At 41.7% G+C, this 20,971-nt stretch overlaps 1 protein-coding gene and 1 long non-coding RNA gene across 3 annotated transcripts in view; one reads left to right on the top strand and one right to left on the bottom strand.

Moving 5' to 3' along the window:
- The window catches only part of Jazf1 (JAZF zinc finger 1), a 327,436-nt gene extending 317,232 nt beyond the window's left edge, over positions 1 to 10,204 (bottom strand). For both annotated transcript variants that reach the window (XM_027939606.2, XM_027939607.2), the window contains exon 1: positions 9,859 to 10,204. In XM_027939606.2, the coding sequence (XP_027795407.1) occupies positions 9,859 to 9,973 (115 nt within the window). In that variant the 5' untranslated portion in view covers positions 9,974 to 10,204. The remainder of the gene's footprint in view (positions 1 to 9,858) is intronic.
- Positions 9,845 to 20,971, top strand: part of LOC114096125 (uncharacterized) — a 34,005-nt gene continuing 22,878 nt past the window's right edge. Inside the window, exons 1-2 of the long non-coding RNA XR_003583364.2 lie at positions 9,845 to 9,935; positions 20,074 to 20,252. This is a non-coding gene — a long non-coding RNA (uncharacterized lncRNA). The remainder of the gene's footprint in view (positions 9,936 to 20,073; positions 20,253 to 20,971) is intronic.

Genomic DNA, 20,971 nt, shown 5'->3' on the forward strand with positions numbered 1-20,971 from the left:
AGCCACCTTTTTTTAAAAAATTTTTTTATTAGTTGCTCAAAACATTACAATGATCTTGACATATCATACATTTGATTCAAATGGGGTACATAATCTTATTTTTTCACGTGGACAGCCACCATTTTAAGGAAAAAAGGTTTCACTTTCCCACCCAAGATTTCTGAGAAAGGCTCAGACCAACCCAACCCTTAACCACCCTCATTAGGACTCGCTCGGCTCTGATTCCTGAGCTCTCCCCCATAAAAGTCCCAGAACCCAAGCCTGTTTAGCCTCCCTCTGTTATAGAGATGGCCTTTATTTGTCAACTCTGACAAATAAACTCTCTGTGTATCTCTGCCTGGTCTCTGTCTTTCATTTCTCTCTTACCCGTCTCTTATTCCTCGATTTCTCTTCACTGCCCAAATTTGAAAAGATGAAAGTTGATGGGATCAGGGTTCAAAATCTAGTTCTGGGTACTTCAGCCCAAACCTCCGCCACCCTGCCTACTGCCTCCTTTAGGTCAGATGCCCTGGCAAAGAAGAGGAAGAGGACATGCTCCTGTCCTGGCACCATGGAGGTTGTTTAGGGGTCAGCATGTTCTAGGCAAGCGAACACTGTAAGTAAGACAAGAAATAATTTAACTGAGCTTCATGATATCCTCAACCTGGAAAAGGACAAAGTTCTCTTTCCAAGTGTAAATATAAAAAAGGTTTATTTCCTTTTAAATCTCCATATTTTATAAGGCCTTTTTCAAATTTCCTTAATATAAACTATCCCAAACTAAATGCATAACTTGTATTTCTCTGTATGCCACAAACATTCAACTGCATAAATTCCTCTCTATATATGCACACATCCAGAGAATAATAAGTGCAGAGGTGCTTTCCATAGCCCCACAGTTAGCTTTGTATCTTACCCTTTTCACAGTGCAAAGGTATAGCTCGGGTTTAACTTTCATTCCACTTCCATTTGTGAAAACACTTCTGGAGGAAGAGGACAGGAAGATGACAGACCCTGTCCTCCAGGAAGGAGCTGCATTTTGGGGGGACAGTCACAGCACACAGTGTAAGGCACACTCACTGGGTACATCCACAGGCAGGCACCACAGGACAAAAGGAGGACTGATTATAATAATGACATTTATTGAGATGGAACAAATTTTATGTCCTGAAGGAAAATATTTGTTTTATAATCATACCAAGATAAACATTTTAGCTCATCTTTCACTAAGTGAGCCATTACCACTAGTATGGGAGCATATTTAACTGCAAATTGGAAGACAGCCCTTTTAGGATGTGGTAATGTCTATCTCATAGCCACACTGTGAGGGTAAACCAAATACTACATGAAAAGTCTCCAGCACTAAGGACTCCCCAATTAGGATTTCAGGGAATGGATGCAAGTTTTATAGGGTCTGCAGCTTTAGATCCTCTTCATGAGGAAAAAAAAAAAGCACTAGAAAACACAAAGTTTTATACAAGCTGGAATTACCCAAACATCACAAAGTTAAAATCCAGAAAAAGAACCCATACATGTATTAATTAACTGCCCCACACACTGCTATAAATACCTCTTTGAAGCTGTACATTCTGATGAAGTCTCAATGGAAATGATTTATATTAGTGTTCACATTCTATAGGGTGAAAAGACAACTTAAGTCTTCCCTCAAGCATGGGTGATCAAATTTTATTTTAATTATTGATAATTTAGAAAACAGAGTGCTTTCTTAGTAACGCCATATAAATTTTCATAATTGTCAAATTCATATACACTTCTATCAATTTTCTTTCACCTTAGAGTAAAAAATTCAGGGTATTTCAAGTTTTCTTCTACTAACTCTAAGCATTCTTTGTATTCATGATACTCATTAGCCAATTTGTTGTTACTATTTTTTGGTGTTATCAAGATAAATTCACTGCAAATGAACAAGACACATCCATAGAATTACCATTTTAAAATGGTGCATTTGTAACTGTATATTTGTGTCACTGAATATATTCCTAAAAGAAGACAGCTCATACTGACTACATTTAGGTAAGAACTGAATCCTCCACTAAGAATTTTATACATTCACAGACAAGCTTCCAGTTCCCTATATTTCAAGCCAGATTCCCCAGGGCAGATGTCCTAGTTCAGGTTGATGCTGCAATGCTACTTCTGACCTGTGCCTTTGTGTATGGACTTCAAGTGGGCTGGCATAATGGGTGGTATTCCCAAGAAGTGATTCCTACCCCAGAATGGCTAAGGATAATGTAACTAGACACAGAGATGAACTATGACCATCATCCCACCAAATTCAAAACTAAATATGTCCCCAGTTCAACTTCCCCTTAGCTGTATCTCAAAAATACTCTCAACTCCAATGTCATCAAACCCACAGAGAAATGTAACAGAAGGGAAGTTGGAGAGGAGAAAGATGGTATTAAAATATTTCTTTTTCAAATTTTACAAGTTATGACCCTGTGAATGAATCGCTGCATACACAGGACTCCTACAGAGACGCCCCCTCTGCACCTATTATTCTCTGGATGTGTGCATATATAAAGAGGTATTTATGGATTTGAATGTTTGTGGCATATAGAGAAATACAAGTTACGCATTTAGTTTGGGATAGTTTATATTAAGGAAATTTGAAAAAGGCCTTATAAAATGTGGAGATTTAAAAGGAAATACTGGGTGGACCCTAGCAATATATTTAAAAATGGCAAACAATGTTTTATATTAGGGAGGGGCCCTGGGGCTTGAGCTTCATTGGCTTCACAATAAATTTGTCCTTGAGGTCCCTATTATTATTCATCATTTACCTTGTACATTCATGTCCGGTCTCTCCAAATAAATTTCAACTCCTTGGAGACAGGAAGCACTATGTTAAGTACTGGCATAGAAGAAATACTCAGTGAAGAGTACCTTACATATTTCTGAGAGAAAGGGAGAAGGAGCAAGAGGGAGGAGGAACATAAATCTATATCTTTACACACACATATATTCATATATACACATACATATATATATATATATATATATATGCATATAGATATTATACACATATGAAAATGTATGTGGCATATATACACACACATCACTTACACATGTATTACATATTGTATGCAGTAGTCTTCCCTTATTTGGAGTTTTACTTTCCATAGTTTCAATTACTCAATTTCAGTCCAAAAATATTAAACTGACAATTCTAATAATAAGCAATTCATAAGTTTTAAATTATATGCCATTCTGGGTAGTATGATAAAATCATGCATGATCTTGCCCAGGGTGTGAATCATCTTTGTGTCCAGTGTATAGTACTCACTAATAATAGTACCCACCTACTAGTCCCTTAGTATCCAGGTCAACTGTCTAGGTATCACAGTGCTTATTTTACTTAATCCATAAGTCCCAAGTTTTTAATTCTGCAAATATAATATATATTCAAATATTATTTTGTAATTACTATATAAGTGGTATATTTGTTTAAGTTTTTGTAATTGCTCCACATTTGGATTGATGGAACAAAATGGGTTTATAATTGGGCTGAGGTTGTGGCTTAGTGGTAGAATGCTCGCTTGAGACACTGAGTTCGATCCTCAGCACCACAAAAATGTAAAATAAAGATATTTTGTCCACTTAAAACTAAAAAATAAATTTTTTTTTAAAAAAATAGTTTTACAATGGCCCCAAAGTATAAGAATCGTGATGCTGGCAAGTCAGGCCATACATGCTTTCTTTACATGAAAAGGTGAAAATTCATAAATTAATAAGGAAAGAAAGAAAATAACATGCTAGAACTGATAAAAAATTGAGAAGAAAAAAGAAATTCTTGGTAGTTTTTACAGAATTTAACAGCCATAGTGCATGTTAAAACAGAAAAGGCATTAAATTTGTAGATGAAGGACATAAACTGAAAATATGTTCCAAATGATGGCAATGTATAGGAAAAACCAAAGCAGATAAATGGATGGATGGATGGATGGATAGAAAGAAAGAATGCACGTTTGGTATTATCCATGGTTTCAGGCATCCACTAGGGATCCTGGAATGTATCTCCCACAGAGAGAGCAACTACTGTATGTGCCATTACATGCATATGTAAATACACTATATATATATATATATATATATATATATATATATATCCTATATATAGATTATATATTATATACAGTACTCCCCCCATTGTCCCCCTCCTTATAAATAATATACATAATACCAAAGAAACAGTGACTATCTCAGCATTAATAATCTGGTATCAAGACCTTATCCAGTCAAGGACATCCATCTTGGGAGAAAGTCCCTATGATACAGCCTGACAGCAATGAACAGCGCTTCCTTTACAAGGCCAGTGGGTGAGCCAGGCAAGGGAAACTAGCCATCAGGAGACTGTCAATGTTCTTTGGTGCTGGGCAGAAAGTCTACAGTTAGTGACCCACGAAGAGTCCCTTCGACTTCTGCCAAAGTGGAGAGAGACTTATTGGAAAGACTTCATCCTTAAAGTGAATATCCATTAATCTGGTCCCTGCTTACAGCTAGGCTTTAAAAATAAAACATGGTGAAGACTACTGCAGCATTCCAGTTCTTATTGTATGGGGCAAACATAATTTGATTTAAACTGACTCAGCATATGAAATGAAAGATGTGAAAAAAAAATACAACAAATTTCTGACATTTTATTTTAACCAGGTCAATATGCAACTAATTTATCACCTATTAGAGTATCATGAAACAAAATATGTGTGCAATCCAGCAAATATTGTTCATTATCCAGAACATGTCTGTACTGTCAAGATATGAAGGCAGGGGCAAGGAGAGGATGACTGAAAATGGGAGGCACAGAACAAAAACTAGAAAAAGCAGCACTTCTAACAGATTCAATGGCACTGTCTTCTGTCTCTCAGCCCTCAGTCTACAAGGCCAAATAGTCTTAGGAAAGTCCCTCACATCAAGTGTCACCAGCCTGCTCCAGCCTCAAGGCAGCTTCACTGTCACCAACAGGGAAGAATTGGGATCTCTGAAAACAGCTGTCAATTTGCATTGCCAGAACTGTCTAGGTAAGAGAGGGCTACAAAATATGTGAATTCTAAAGGAGACTATTTTCTGAAGAATACGGAGGCTTTGGTCCACCCAGTCAGTTGCAAGCCAAGTTTTAGGGTCGACACATTTCAGTTACATGTCAGAAAACTGTACACTAAAGGAAAATAATCACAAATTCATGAAACTTGTGAGACAGAATGTTTGAAAGGGCTATTTTCTAAAGGGTGAGCTGACTGTTCACAGATGAGAAATGAGCAGAGAAACTACTGAAGACGTTTTGGAGATGGCAATGAAATTTTAGATCCAGGGTTCCCTCGTGCATTTCAAACCTCCCCTGGCTCTGGATCTGGGCCCTTCTTGGGAAGGAAAGGAGGGAGCAATGGGGGAGGGGGATCCAGCGGCCAAGCCACAGGGTACAGGGAGAGCAGGCAGGCAGCAACAAGCCTTTCATTCACTCATTTATTTATTCATTCAGTCATTCCTTCTCCCCACAGGAAAGGTCCTCAGGGGAACGTACTCATAGGCAAAGGCACAGTGTCTCTTTCTAGTCCTGGGGTTTTTTCAAATAAATTCAGGCCACAAGGAAAGGCCATGATGGAAGCCACTGGCCTTGACACCACTTTCCAAGTCCACAGCCGGGAAGCCCTTTGCCAGAGTCTAAAGTGCCTCTGGCCACACTGTCTGGACCTGGATGCTCCACAGATGTCACTGCTAACTCCCACACCTCTTTCAAGGTTTGAGCCAATATCAGCTTGTGAGAACAAGGCCTATCCTGAGAAACCTATCTAAAATTCCAACATTTCTTTCTCCCAATCTATCTTACCTTGCTCTAACTTTCCTCTTTTCTGTATCACTACCTTCCCACATACTTTATCATTATTTCAAATGGTTATTGTCTCCCTCAACTAGAGTGTAATATCTCCGAAGAACTGGGATCTTTATTTCCTTCACCAAAAATATCAAGTGCCTAGAACTGTACCTGATAGTAAGTATTCAATATAGATTATCACATAAATTCAAAATTCAGAATTACTTTTACAAATGATTTCATAGCACTGAGATTCAGGCATTTCGTATGTCTGGGGCATGACCTTCAGTGCTAACTTTAGTGCTATTGGTGTTTCTAAGATTCCTGGTAACCGGTTTAACTATCTAGGATGTTCATGCTAAGAGTTTCTACAAACTCAAGTATCTACTTACAATGAGAAGCAAACAATCACCGACCAGCTTTTCCCGTCTCCAGGAAACAGCGCCAGGGTTATGAATTGATAGCGAAGCTGGTGGAAAAGCACTTCACAGTTGCAGGGCTGTGGGATTTCTAGGCAACTTAAGTGGGGTGTTGGGGAGGGTTTCAGTTGGGATACTTGGGTTGTTCATTGAGATAGTTGCTCCAGTACTGAATCAGCAGTGAGATGTAAGGAAAAAAAAAATAGGATCATAAGTACAGCACTCTTCCAAGAAGAAAAATAGATAAAACAAAGGATGGTCTCCAAAGCCCCCAATCCGTGTTCCTTATGGGAAGAGAAAAACAGTTAAAAACAATGTGATGGGATATAGCTCAGGTGCTAGAGTTCATGTTTGCCTATGTGAGAGCTTAGATACAATCCCCAGAACCACAGAAATAAGCAAAGGAAAAACCTACAAGAGCTATGTGTATATGTGTAAGATTGCAACAACAACTACTCACAACTTAATACACTTAATAGATTTGGATTAAACATGATAGTTATAATGAAAACTATAGGTCTTGGAAAAAAATCTATTAAGTGAGATACATGCCAAAGTACCCATAAACCTTCATTTCATGATTGCTTAAGGGTTCTGACTAGTGGCTAAATAGTAGTAACCCAGAAAATCCTGAAGATGAAACTATTACCTAAGTATATCTCCAACAACCCTGTTATGGTTGCTAAATAATAAGACCTTTGAATAAAAGCAGATTAACATACATCTCTTAGTTGTCTTTTAATGAATCTTTTTAATGTAGCCACTGGCTGACAAAGACATGAAATCAGTAAATCAATTATTAATAAAATAACTAATTATTTCCAATGAAATCAGTAAATCAATTATTAATAAAGTAACTAATTATTTCCAAAAATGTATAGATGGAATCACAAACAATAAATAGCATATAAAAATAAGTGAATATACCTTTCACTGAGTACCTTATATATTTTCACTTGTATCTTCATCAAAAGCATATTTGTAAGTATATTTATATGATGCTACCTACTAATCAGGATGTTTTTACTCTTCACAAGATTAAATCCTACTTCTTTCTGTATACGGGGTTGCCTTTGAGAATCATGGCCTTCTTCTCAGCAGAAGTACACAATAATTTATATGACTCTGTTTAATCTGGGAATTTCAAGCATTTGTTAATTTTAACATTTTCTTTTCATAAAGTTTGATGGTTCAAACTATTTCCAAAGTATGGTAATTGTTAGGCAATTGCCACACAATTTGCCTAAGTCATAACTATTGTTATAAAAATAATTTTCTAATATTTTCATCATTAAAAGAAAAACACTAGTCCTTTGGGAGTGAGATACCATTATGTAAAAGTTGAATTTTATGAAATTTATGAATCTTTAACGGTCTTAAAAAATGTTTGCACAATATTGAGACAATTTCTGCAAACATAAAAAAAATCTTTTATAATTTGCCCACTTGCCCACAATTAAGTCTTAAAACCTCTGATTACAAACTAAATCCTCAAGAGGGATAATTGTCTTTAACACATTTTAATAATTAATATTTTCTTTTAATCAGTCCAACTAGACAGGCAATTATTATTGGGTAAAATTATTACTCAGCTTACATAAATTCTCCTTTATCCTGATACAACTGTTAATGAGAATGGGTGGGGCATGCAAAGACAGTTTTCCACAGACCAAGAGATATCATTTACTTATATTATTTACACATATTTATATAATTCAAATTTATAGTATTTATATTTATTGTTTTCCATTTATTATTGGGAGTAAGAGAAGGTATGGGAACTAACAAAATTTCGACTGAAGCTTTGAATTATGGGAGTTTTAACTTTATTTTAAGCCAACCATCATGAAAAACCTGATTTATATTCTCAAGCACATTCACTTAGGACTATCCAATCATGATATGAATCAGCAAATTTGTTACTCCATTCAACTGCTTTTAAGACTCCCAAAACTAGAGAGTCTAGTTCTTCAGCAATGCTTTTACTAAAAAGAGATGGAAGAAGCTATGGCACGAATGTTTTGGAACTTGAAAAGTTTCAAAACCTGGACAATTACTCATCAGAATTACCTGTTCATTTTGTGAACATGTTCCATGATTATTTCCCATTTTGGATAGCCCATTAAAACCCATTCCAAACAAGCATTCAGTGCTTATTAAGAACCCACTGTGTGCAAAGAGCATTATAGGAAAGGAGCAGAAGGCTCTGCCTCATTTTATTCATGCATAAATACACAGCAGTCGTGATTTATTCTCTCAACTTTGTAGAAACGTGAGCTGCATCCACATGGCTGAATCCGTGGCATTCATTTGGGCTTCCTGGGGCAATCTGCAGGTCCTCTGGATTACAGAGCCCGCTGAGGCATCACGCGCCCCCTTCACCTTCCTGCCCACACAGGACAACTTGCGGACGCTGGACACACCTTCCGCAGGTGGCTAGATCACCAGAGCGAGAAGAACCCGACCCACCTCCCTTCATAGGGGCTCGGGATAGACGTGTGGAAATGTGTGCAAGGACTTCTGAGAATCAGAGGACTTGTTGAAAGGTCCCTGGGTCCTGGGCGTTAAGGGAAACCCGCCGCCCCGCGGGGCGTTCCCGTCCCCGCTTCGCCTGCGTCCCCGGCGCCGGGGCAATGCGCAGGCCGCCGCGGATCCCTGGGCGCAGCCAGCGCACCTCGGGCCTAGAACCATTTGAAATGCAAATCGCAGAGCCAGGGCGCATTTAAATGCCCGGCTGCCGGCCCCGGGGACTGCTCTACAGCGGACGCAGCCCTAAGGGCCTTGGGGGCGCCCGGGCCCCTGGGCGTTGGGCGCGGCCCGCGGGCGCACCCGGAACCTCAGCCCGCAGCGCCCCGGCGTCCGCGCCAGGCCAGTGCCGGAGAGGGCGCCCAGGGCCCGGGGGCCCGCGTTTCCCCGGCCCGCTCTGCCGCCACCCGGGAAGAGGTCGAGCGCCAGCCCGTGGCCGCCGGCCCCGGCCCCCTCCCGACGCACCACACCTAGCAACCGGCGCTGACAGGACGCAGTGGCGGCGGCGGTGGGAGGAGGAAGCGGAATGGCTGCCGCGGTGGAGCCACCCCCACCCCCCCTCCCACCTCCCAGCGGCTGCAGCCGCCGCCGAGCCCTGACAGCTCGAGCCGGGGCGGAAGCGGCAGGCGGCGTGCAGCGCCCGCCCCCCGCACCCCCGACACCCTGGGCCGCTCGGACCACCCGGGCCAACTAACTCCGCGCGCCTGCCCAGCGCCTGCCGCCTGCCTGCCCGCCGCGCCCTGCGCCCCCTCCCCCGGCGCCCGGCCCCGCCGCCGCATCCCCGCCGCCCCGCCGCGGCGCACCCCCACTCCCACCACTTCGCAGCCAGCGTGCACGCCCCTCGGAGTCCCCCGGCCCGCCCGCTGCACCTCGGGGCGCCCGCCCCCTCCCCCACCAGAGCCTGCTCCCCGCCCCCCTCCCCCGCACCTAGCGCCTCTGCATCCCGCCACCCCCAGCCCCGGGACTCGCACACACCCTCCCCGCCCTGCCGCCGCCTCCCTCTCTCTCTGCCTCCCGGCCACCCCTGGCCATTCTGGGGCTTGTCGCCTGGGCAAGAGTTTCCGCGCGCCCGGCACCCCCGCCCACCCCCGGGTCATTTACCGATGTGGTTGTCCTCGATGTGCTCGATGAGGTCTGCCAGGGTGGGGAAGTGGAGTCCGCAGCCCCCGAATCGGCAGGTATTGGAGAAGAAGGAGGCGGCGGCGATGCCTGTCATGGTGCTACATCGAGAGCCCCCCTGGTGTCGGCTCTGCGAGCGCCGGGCGGGCGGAGGGAGGGAGGGAGGCCGGGTGGGGTGAGGAGAGGAGGGGCTGGGGGAGGGGGGGAGAGGCGGGGTGAGGGGAGAGGAGAGGACGGGACGGAGGGAGAGGGGGCGAGAGAGATGGAAGGAGAGCGAGGAGCCACCGGGAGGCAGAGGGGAGGCGGCAGCGGCGGCGGCGTCGGGAGCGGCGCGGGGAGGGTGGGGGTGGGGGAGGCCGCCGCAGCTGGGAGGAGGGACCAGGGCGCACGGCTACAGCTGTGCGGTCCCAACCTTCCGCTCCCGGACCGAGGCCTCACCTGGCTGCGCCTGCCACCAACTTTTATCTCCCTAGGCCTGCCCTTCACAGTCTGTCATACATGCAATCTGTTTGGAGCCTCTTCGGGTTATGTATATTACATGCTTAATAGATCCATACCTATTAATTACACATACTTCCTTGCCATAAGCACCCAGGGAGTTACCAGGCCCCTGTCATGGACATTTGTTTGCACTTGGCCACCTGTCTGGGTGTGACACTGACATTCTCAGGAGACCCAGGAAAGGTAATTGTGTGCACCTTATTCTTTAAACCTAAAAAAAAAAAAAAAAAAAAGTCCATATTCTCTAGAGGTTTGTACTAATTGATTTTAATGAAGCTTCCCCCTAGGCCAGAAGAAATTCTTAGCTTTATTTAAATTTCAAAATAGAGTGCTTGGTTGTCAAGTGCATTTGCCTGGGTTTTACATATGTACCACGTTTGTCCTATTCCTTTCTCCTTTAGGGAAAACAAAACCCAAAATAATTTTATTACCCCCAAATACAGTACACCACACACCCACTACCTGTCTCAGATCTGGTGATTAAACCATCTCTGTTTCTGCCCCCAAAGAAAGGACAGTGTATTGGTTAAGGCTAAAAGTGGAAATTGAGGCAAGGGACATATTTATTCGTCAATGAAAAGTAAAATTTCACGAATCAATCAAGATTATGCCATCCCATGAGCATTTAAACCATAACATTGACCAGTTAAGCCCTCTAAGTTGAATTTTGCAGTTTCTCTGAAAAGCCAGCATTTTGCTAAGAATCAATTACCTTGTCCCCACCCCCACTACACCCCCAGTTGCAGTAACATTTTTACCTGTACTGTGTATGCTTCACCAGTAGCACTTTTCCACCTAAGGAACATTGTGCATTATCAGCAATTTAATATCCAAAAATGTAGTTTATCAATATATGCATCCAGATGTTAGCATTTTTCCTTAGGACAAATTTCATTTACCTTCTGGTGCAGATACATACAGAAGTAGTATTCCCCCTTCCATTAACTATATGCAACTCTAGTGGTATTTCTAATAATAGAATTGTTAAGGCCTTTCATGTAAGTGTATGTAGTATTTCTGTCACTGCAAAAGTTTTACAATCTGTCTGTCACAGAAATTGAAGCTGAGTTCCCTCACCATGGCATTTTCTCTTCTGGCCCTTCTCAACTATCTTCCAGCTCACAAGGTGATGCACTTACTAAGATGAGAGCTGGATTGGGTGGGGCTGGGGCAGTGTGCTGTTCAAGTTCATTTTGGTGCCAAGAATGGTTTCCTGGACCCAAGTGAGAGTGGGGGCAGGGCTCGGGTGGGCCTGATAATGAGCCAGGGACCCTGTTGGCAGGAGATTGGGGCCAAGGCCAGACAAGGGTGTAAAGAACAGGAATTAGAATTCTAGATCTTGAATTAGAATTTTGGCAGCTGTGTAGTACATTCAGCTGCCCAGTTTGGGAAGGCCTTCAGCTGAGAGCAGGCAGAATATCTGGCAGACACAGACTATACTGAGTGGCATGGAATGCAATGCAAAGACGTTAGCCAAAAATGGTGCCAAAGCAGCCTCCCCTAGAGATGAGTGATAGGCCCCCTTCCCACTCTGCAGCATCTGGGGAACATCCAGAGTTTTGAAGAAGTGGCAACTCTGCCTTCTGGAAGAAAAAAACTGTCTATATGACATCTTTATATCCAGAAAGAATGTGGAGAAGCATAGAGGTGATTCAGGCAAGGGAGCTTAGAGATGGAAAGTGCTGGAAATGTGTAGGTAAAATAATGAAGAAAGGGGCCTGAGTTTCACTAATGCCTAGCTCTCCACTACCTCTGATCTCCAGTACTTCCTATCATGAGGTTCTATTCCTAAAATGAAAGTTTAGAAAGCCAAGTTAAACAAATTCACTTAACAAAGTGAATCAAGATTTTGATTTTTAAGACCTGAAATTATTTTCTTGACATTAGGAAAATATAGTTTGTATGGAATCAATTTATTTTTCCGGAAATAACCAATCCTACTAATTTTCATACATGAATGGAGCTTTGCTTATATGGCATTTTGCTCATATTATTATTATTATTAATAGTAGTGTGATCTGTACACTCTATATTGAGCCCTTTTATGAGATATATGATCATGATCTTTTAAATCTGGAAGATATTCATGCCTTTGGAGCCCCTGATTTTGTATGTGTGGTAAACTGAGGCCAGAGGCAGCATCAAGTTCTTCCTCACAGTGCATTCAGTAAGACTTTAATATAGACAGTAAAAGGACCAAGATAGAGTAACCACAGGCAAACTTTGAAAAAATTGCTTTATAATGACATGCTTACCTTTGTGTACTTACATTTAAAAATGTTTGTTTCAAAGGTGTCCCTTTAGATAAAGTCAACATCTAGGCTATAAAAATATGTAAAACAAATATTCAACCTGTTACTTCCAAGAGAAAGTGATGACTGATGTACCTCTGTGCTTGGAAAAACATTATGTCTTATTTGGGGAGTGAAAATATCTCAAAGGAAAGGGCAGTGAGGAGTCAGAAAGATACGATAGCCATAGAGTAGAAGCATTCACTGGATTTAAGACCCTTTTCCTTGGAAACCTTGCCTCTCCCTGGAGATTTGCGCCTCCTGCTGTGTAGGCCCAGAGAAAGTATGGATGTCTAGTGGTACCATAAAATGCTACTTAGCATTATAGGTGATTTGGAATCCAAGGTCATTCTCCCCAAATCTAGCATGGCCAGAGCCTGTGCTCATTATGGGGCAGCTGCTGGGAGGTTCCAATTTGGTGGTCTAATGAAGCCACCAAAAGATTCTGCTTTATGTAGCTGTCTATCCTCCACATACGGATTTCATCAATTTCAGGATACACTGATGATCAAAACTATGCACTTGGGGGCTGGGGTTGTGGCTCAGTGCTAGAGTGCTTGCCTAGCACCTGTAAGGCACTGGATTCAATCCTCAATACCACATGAAAATAAATAAATAAAGGTATTGGGTCCATCTATAACTAAAAATATTTTTTTTTGAAAAACAAAAAGACTTCACTTTCTGTGTCCTGTGTGATCATCTGTTAGTGCTACTAGAGGATCTGAATAAACATTGGATTCTATTTTGAATCTAACTCTCTGCACTGCCTTCCACTGTAGATTTCTGTGATTTTGTAGGTTTTTCCCAAGTTTCTCTTAAGGTCTTTTCAGGTTTACTAGCTATAAACATTCTTCTAAGTGGTTTGGGTCCTTCCTTTTACTACTGCCATCGTGTAGAATGAGCAGATCATGAGCCAAGGTCTTCTCCAGCTCAAGAGGTATGTGACCACCTGTAACAACGTATGATTCTCCCCATCTCTTGAAGACCAGGCTGTCACTTCCACTGATAGCAACTTTTGCCTCAGGGATATTTCCTTTAGATCCCACCTTATTCCAAAGAGGACAATGTCTATTCCAGATTTTCCTGTTTAATATCTTGCAATCAAGTCTTCAAGGACTTGGTATTGATTTTATTCCAGCTCAAAAATGAATCGGCTTCACCTGTACTTTGGTGATGAATTCTCATTTTGTCCCCCAGTCTTATTTTGTCTAGGATTAGGGATTGACTTTAGAATGAGTAATGGAAGTTCTTTTGTGGGTCACCACAAGTGAACAGTAAGCATTATCCTTTGGCTCCCTACCTGTTTGCTGCCACCCTGCTGATAACAAACACACACAGATATGCACACACCTGCATGCACACACACAATGATTGCATTCGTTTCTAGTTTCTTGCAGGATTTTTTCAGAATTAAATTCGCAAACTACACAGCCAGTGACCACAATTCTAATTGAATATTCTGGGTATAGTACTCTGCTGCCATGTGACCCACTGCCACCCACATGTTAACTCCAAATCTGACCTGTCAAGCCAGCCCAGCCTGAAGTTTAAAATAAGGTTCATAAGAGCAGCCAAGCAACTGCTATTTCATTCGTTCCTTTAACAAACCTTGGTTGCACCTCTAGGCAAGGCTCCTATTGCACAACTACAGCAGACTTTATTAATGTAGGCAGTTGCAGGAACTGTGAGCCCAGGATTTGTGCAACCCTGCAGTCCTCATCCACTGTGCAAGACACAAGGGCTACAATTTGGATATGGCATGTATGTACAATGAAATGGAGTCAGTAAGGCACCAATGCTATGAAAGCCTGCACAATCTTTTTGCCCAAGGGATGTCCATAGGTGTTCCTGATGCTCACCTAGCAACATAGTGTAGAGGACTTCTATCCTTCCAGACTGCTACCACCTTTTGTGTCTTGGCTTTCTGAGATTTCACCATCTCCCACTATTGCAGTCCACTTCCTCCAGGACTCAGACAAGTGTTAATGGAGGAGGAGCTAGAAGATCAAAATGGGCACAGTGCTCCATGATCTCATCTGCCTTGCTTGAATCCCTTAGGGGTAACTTTGATTTTCAGAATAAGCTTCCTACTCTCCAGTGGCCTTCAAAATCTGATTTGGGTAGAAGTCTCCAAGCCTTCTGGAGAAGCCTCCCAGCCTGTAGTTTCCCCACCTGTTGACAGATCAAGATGGAACAAGCAATTTTAGTTTTCAAAGTGTACTCACTTGCCCATGCACAGACCACCTTGCCCTTGCCTGTGCTGTAGAGCCTACCAGGAACATTCTTCGTAACTCTTGTCCTTTCACTCCACCAAACTCATTTTAGCACCAAACAATTTTAGCGGGTCACCTCCTCCAGGAGCCCTCTCTATATCCTGCCTGCTCTTCCTTCCCTGCTGAGCTGGATGCTGCTCATCTATGTCCCAGGCAAGTTCTCTCTTCCTTAGATTTTGACTGTGGGCTTACTGGTCTTTCTTCTCCTTTTAGATCAGTGCTTCCCAAATCTTTTTGATCAAGAATTCCATCAATAAGAAAATTTGAACTTTCATCAATATTTATTTTTTTTATAAACTATATACAGACACCACTTTTCATATATAGTATATATTTGAAGATATATAAATATATATACTATATATAAATATATATATATATCCTTATTTTTTTAATGGTTGACTTTTGTTAAACGCGGACACTGAAGGTCTGATATTTTTGTCCCATGTCTCAGATTGCTGTTTGCCCAAATCCTTGGGTGACTGCCTTCTTCCTCAGAGCACGCGGCACCTGACCATTCTTCCTTGAGAAAGGAGGTTATTTTCATTGTCCCTGCACATGGTGCTCAATAAAAGCTGTACGGAGGCATAGCTCAGCATTGTGATAAGGTGGTGTGCTGAGATTTCAGTTTTCAATGCTCAGGCAATTTCTAACAATTTGTTACTGTTCTTCTCTTATGTAGCATCAATGAAAGATAGTCTTCAGTCATCTCAGCTTGGATAGATTACAACTGTTATTCCTTCCTGTGATTGCAGTCCAACCTTTGATGAGACCTCTTTTAAGGTCTAGTATCATGTCACCATGCTGGGCTCATAACAGTCACATTCTAAGTGTTTGTCTCATTCGTTTTGATAGTGCTGATTTCCTAGTCTCTGCTGATGCAGAAGAAGCTGTCCAACTGGGCAGAGAGAGGCAGAGGGGCATTCAGCCATGATGAGAGATGTGACGCCAGCTCCTCTTTTGTGGACTGACTAGGAGGATAACTTTCCCTTTCACAGACATTCAAGTTCACTATGATTATTTTAAATAACAATTGCCACTCTTCATTGAGGGCTTACTACCATGCCAGGTCTTGGACCAGATGCGTTCACATAAAGCAGCTTTTAAGCCCTGTGAGGTGGACAAATGTTGTTATGCCCAAACTGTAGATGAGAAAAAACAAAACCCAGGGGAAGAAGGTAACATGCTGCTGGTCTTTGAGCTAATATGTGATGGGACTAGGATTTGAACTCATGTCTGTCTGACTCCAGAGCCTGACTCTTAACTTACTATCAATGCTTGAATTTGTGGATTGTGGAACATGTTTTTTCTCCCCCCTTGAATCAAGGGAAGAAGTTGGCTCTTTGCACAGGTAGGATCATGCTGTAAATCACAAATACTAAAATGGAGGGGAAAATGAATTTTTGCCAAATGCACTTAGGTGAGGATAAAAAGTATCAGGATGGGGTATTGATGATGGAGAGGTTATGGGATCTTCATCAGGAATTGAGACTCTTGGCTTATCTTTTCCCCTTTCTTTTTGCTTTGCTGTTGCCATGTATTGAAGACTTCGTCACCATCCTTTGGGGCTATTGGGAGGTGGTAGAATCTTTAGGAGGTGGGGATTAGTGGAAGTAATTAGAGGAGTATGCCTGCCCCTTGAAGAGGTTATTGGGACCCCATGCCTCTTCTCTTCCTTTCATTCTTCCTGGACACCACTAGCTGAGCAGCTTCCTCCACCATGATGTGCTGCCTCACTACAGTAGCCCAAATAGGCTAGCTGAACACGGACCAGAACCTCCAAAACTGTGAGCCAGAATAAACCTTCCCCCTTTCTAGGTGGATTATCTCAGGTATTTTGTTACAGTAATGGAAAGCTGACTAATACAAATACCTTATTTTAAAACTAAACTTTATCAGGAAGTAAGACTTTTAAAAGATAACCTTTGTTTTGTTCTTCAGCCAGTTCTTGACCTTACCTTCACTCAGTGCCTTCCTACTATTGGTTTCAGACTGGAGTTAGGAACATAGGTATCACCTATCTTGGGGAATGGTATTTCATTTTGCTTTTGTCATCTCTTTGTCATTATCTCAGTCCTGTAGTAACTATAATCATGTTGCTTGTCGGCCATTTGTTTGATGTACTCATCCTTTCTGTTACAGTTTTAGTTCCCAGAGTCATCGAACAGACCATCCCACTGAACGCCATCTCGAGGGCTCTGCAGCTCCATCCCTTTTTTCCAGAGCTAGATTTAAGTGAAGGCTACTCTTGCCTTCCAGAAAACAGACCTGGATTCCAGTAACTTCATTAGGAAGGACTTTTCTCCTTGTTTTTGTAACTAATAACTTGACCTTTTTAGGATTTTCATTTCATTACGTGTTTTCCAAGATAAATGCTTGATTCTTTTCTCTCTTGCCTTATATATTTAATGAGTTTTTTATTTTTTTTTTTATCTTAGAAGTCTCAAACCCAAAAGTCTTAAGGGTTGGGTAGCAGAAGTGGTGAAATAAGAGGGGTGTGTGTGGTCATGTATGTATTGTGTGAGTGGCAGGAGTCAGTGGTGCACTAGAGACAACTCTTCTCTGAAGACATTGGAAGGCAAACAAGCTGCACCTGCAGCCCAACTCTGACCCTGGTGCCCGTCAGTTTTCAACCTAACCTTCCATGCCACAAGTGCAAAAATTAGATCATTCTCATTGCCACAACAGCCGGATTTCTCATCATCACAAGATTAGATGCAATCTAATTCCTAGTGCGAACAATTCAGAGAGGCCCTTTGCCCCTTAAACAGATCTAAAAGTTGACTTCAGAGGGAAGAAATAGATAAGGACTATCTTCCAGGCTTTAACAGTTCTTAGTTCTCAATACCTTTCCATATTTTCCAAAGCAGATCCGAATCATAGAAAATTAACTTTCACCAAACTGAGGATATTAATATTCCAATTTATCTAAAATGAATGCTATGAGGCATAATATTTGTGTGTACCTTTTCCCCCACATCCTTGCCAACATTTATTGTTGCTTGTATTTTTTGGAGGGGGAGAAGGTATCAGGGATTGAACTCAGGGGCACTCACCCACTGAGCCACATCTCCAGCCCTATTGTGTATTTTATTTAGAGACAGGGTCTCACTGAGTTGCTTAGTGCCTCGCTTTTTGCTGAGGCTGGTTTTGAACTCGTCATTCTCCTGTCTCAGCCTCCTGAGTCGCTGGGATTATAGGCGTGCACCATCATGCCCCGCTGAGAATTGCCATTCTGATAACTGCCATTCTGACTGGGTGAGATGAAATCTTAAGAGTAGTTTTGATTTGCATTTCTCTAATTGTTAAAGATGTTGAACATTTTTTCATGTAATTTTTTTTTAAAGAGAGAGAGAGAGAATTTTTTAATATTTATTTTTTAGTTTTCGGCGGACACAACATCTTTGTTTGTATGTGGTGCTGAGGATTGAACCCGGGTCGCACGCATGCCAGGCGAGCACTCTACCGCTTGAGCCACATCCCCAGCCCTCATGTAATTGTTGATTGATTGTATTTCTTCTGAGAAGTGTCTGTTGAGTTCCGTAGCCCATTTATTGATTGAGGTATTTGGTTTTTTTGGTGTTAAATTTTTTAGTTTTTTATATGTCCTGGAGATTAATGCTCTATCTGAGGTACATGTGGTAAAGATTTTCCCCCATTCTATAGGCTCTCTCTTCATGTTATTGTTTCCTTTCCTGAAAAGAAGCTTTTTAGTTTGAATCCATCCCATTAATTGAGGCTTGATTGTACTTCTTGAGCTTTAGGAGTCTTGTTAAGGAAGTCATGTCCTCAGCCAACATGGTGGAGATTTGGGCCTACTTTTTCTTCTCTTAGGCGCAAGGTCTCTATTCTAGTGCCTAAGTGTTTAATCCGTTTTGAGTTGAGTTTCGTGCAGGGTGAGAGAGAGGGGTTTAATTTCATTTTGTTACATGTGACTTTCCAATTTTCCCAGCACCATTTGTTGAAGAGGCTTTCTTTTCTCCAGTGAATGTTTTTGGTACCTTTGTCTAGTATGAAATAACTGCATTTGTGTGAGTTTGTCTCTGTGTCTTCTATTCTGTATCCAAAGGACTTAAAATCAGCATATTACAGTGACACAGCCACATCAATGTTTATAGCAGCTCAATTCACAATAGCTCAACTATAAAAATAAACTAAGTGTCCTTCAACAGAGGAATGGATGAATGGATATATATCTCATATATATATATATGTGTGTGTGTGTGTGTATGTATACATATATATCTTATTTTCTTTCCATCATATATGTCCCTATATAATGGAATATTACTCAGCCCTAAAGAAGCATGAAATTTTTGCATTTGCTGGTAAATGGATGGAGCTGGAGAATATCATGCAAGGCCCAATAAGCCAATCCCCCTAAACCAAAGGCTGAATGTTTTCTCTGATATGCATATACTAATTCACAATAAAGGAAGTGTGTGTGGAAGAATAGCATTACTTTATATCAGATAGAGGGAAGTGAAGGGATGGAGGGGGTTGGGTGTAGGAAGGATAGTAGAATGAGTCAGATATTATTACCCTATGTACATATATAACTATATGACTGGTGGGATTCCACATCATGTACATTCAGAAGAATGAGAAATTATACTCCATCTATGTATTGAAGTGCATTCTACTGTCATGTATAACTAATTAGGACAAATTTTAAAAGATAATATATTATAATATCTGGGCAGTCTCCATCTACACTTTAAATAATCAATAATCCTGGGTCTGTAACTCAAAGTTACATTACCTTGAAGGTAACATAACATCTTAAATTATAGTTAATTTTGGTGTCATAGACAACCAATGAGTCCTATTTCTTTCTATTTTTCTTCTATCATTCTCATTCTTCTCCCTCCTCCCCCATGCCTTGCAGCCCACCCTCTCCTACCTTGCCCTACCTTGCCCTCTGCCCACCTCTCCCAGGGTGCCTTTTCAGGATGGATTCTTGAATGGGGCTTGAACATAGAAAGTGTTTGGTACCATGTTTAAGAAAGTTGCACCAGAGAAGAGAATTTCAGAAAGAAACAGGGAAAAAGAAATTGGGAAACAAAACCAAAAGAAAAGGGCAGAAGCAAAGGCTGAGCAGATCTTTCCCATCTTCTCTCTCCTATGCACAGAAGTCCTGCAGCAGAGGAATCCTCCTTGGACACGCTATGCAATGTCTCATCCATGTTAACCACAATCAAATTTGCATCTTATCTTTCTTATTCTATACCCTGATCCAAAAGACCCATCAGAGGAAAAGGATTCTATGAAAGTTCATCAACAGGAAAATCTACATCCTGATGCATAAGAGGTAGGTCCTAATGACAGCTCTATTACTTATAAGCCATTGACCTTGAGTAAGTCACTCAATCTCTCTGAGATTTTCTTATCTGCAAACTGGATGTAACAGTACAGCTCCTACCCAGCTCTTAGGGATGAAATAAGATGCTTGTAAAAGCACTGGAAACTATAAAATGCTAGTCGAAGATGAGGCATTATCTTTTTAATCTCTGAACCCAGTGCTATAAATGCTATGGGCTGTGGTCATTGCTTTTGACTAATTTTTCTTAGATTTCTTAGCAAATAGAGTGGGTGTTACAGTGAGGGATAACTTTAATTTGTAGGAGGAAAGATGACATTTAAATAGCCTACCAATGCTGTTTATAAGAAATCATGACGATGTGAAATCACTTCAGAGCACACCTTCTTTGTTCTGAGATGAGCCATTTGGGTGGGTCCTTTTTAGTTATGCAGACACAGTAAGCACCAATTATCCTAGACAGTAGGGGCAGTACACAGGAGTTTGTTTGCTTGTTTGTTTGTTTGCGTCTCTAGAGCTTAGGTCTTCAGCACTGCAGGCAGATGGAATCTTGCTGCCCCGACAGTTGATTCAGGAGGTGGGCCCATGGCCAGAGTGTCAATCAGAGGGAAGCTCAGAGCTTATCTGGACAGAGGACTGCTGCCTTCTCACTTGAACAAGGAAGCACATGGCCCAGCTGATGCTGACAGACATCTTTAGACCCTGAGGAC

Source organism: Marmota flaviventris, chromosome 1 (genome assembly GCF_047511675.1).
Source record: "Marmota flaviventris isolate mMarFla1 chromosome 1, mMarFla1.hap1, whole genome shotgun sequence".
Lineage (NCBI taxonomy): Eukaryota > Metazoa > Chordata > Mammalia > Rodentia > Sciuridae > Marmota > Marmota flaviventris.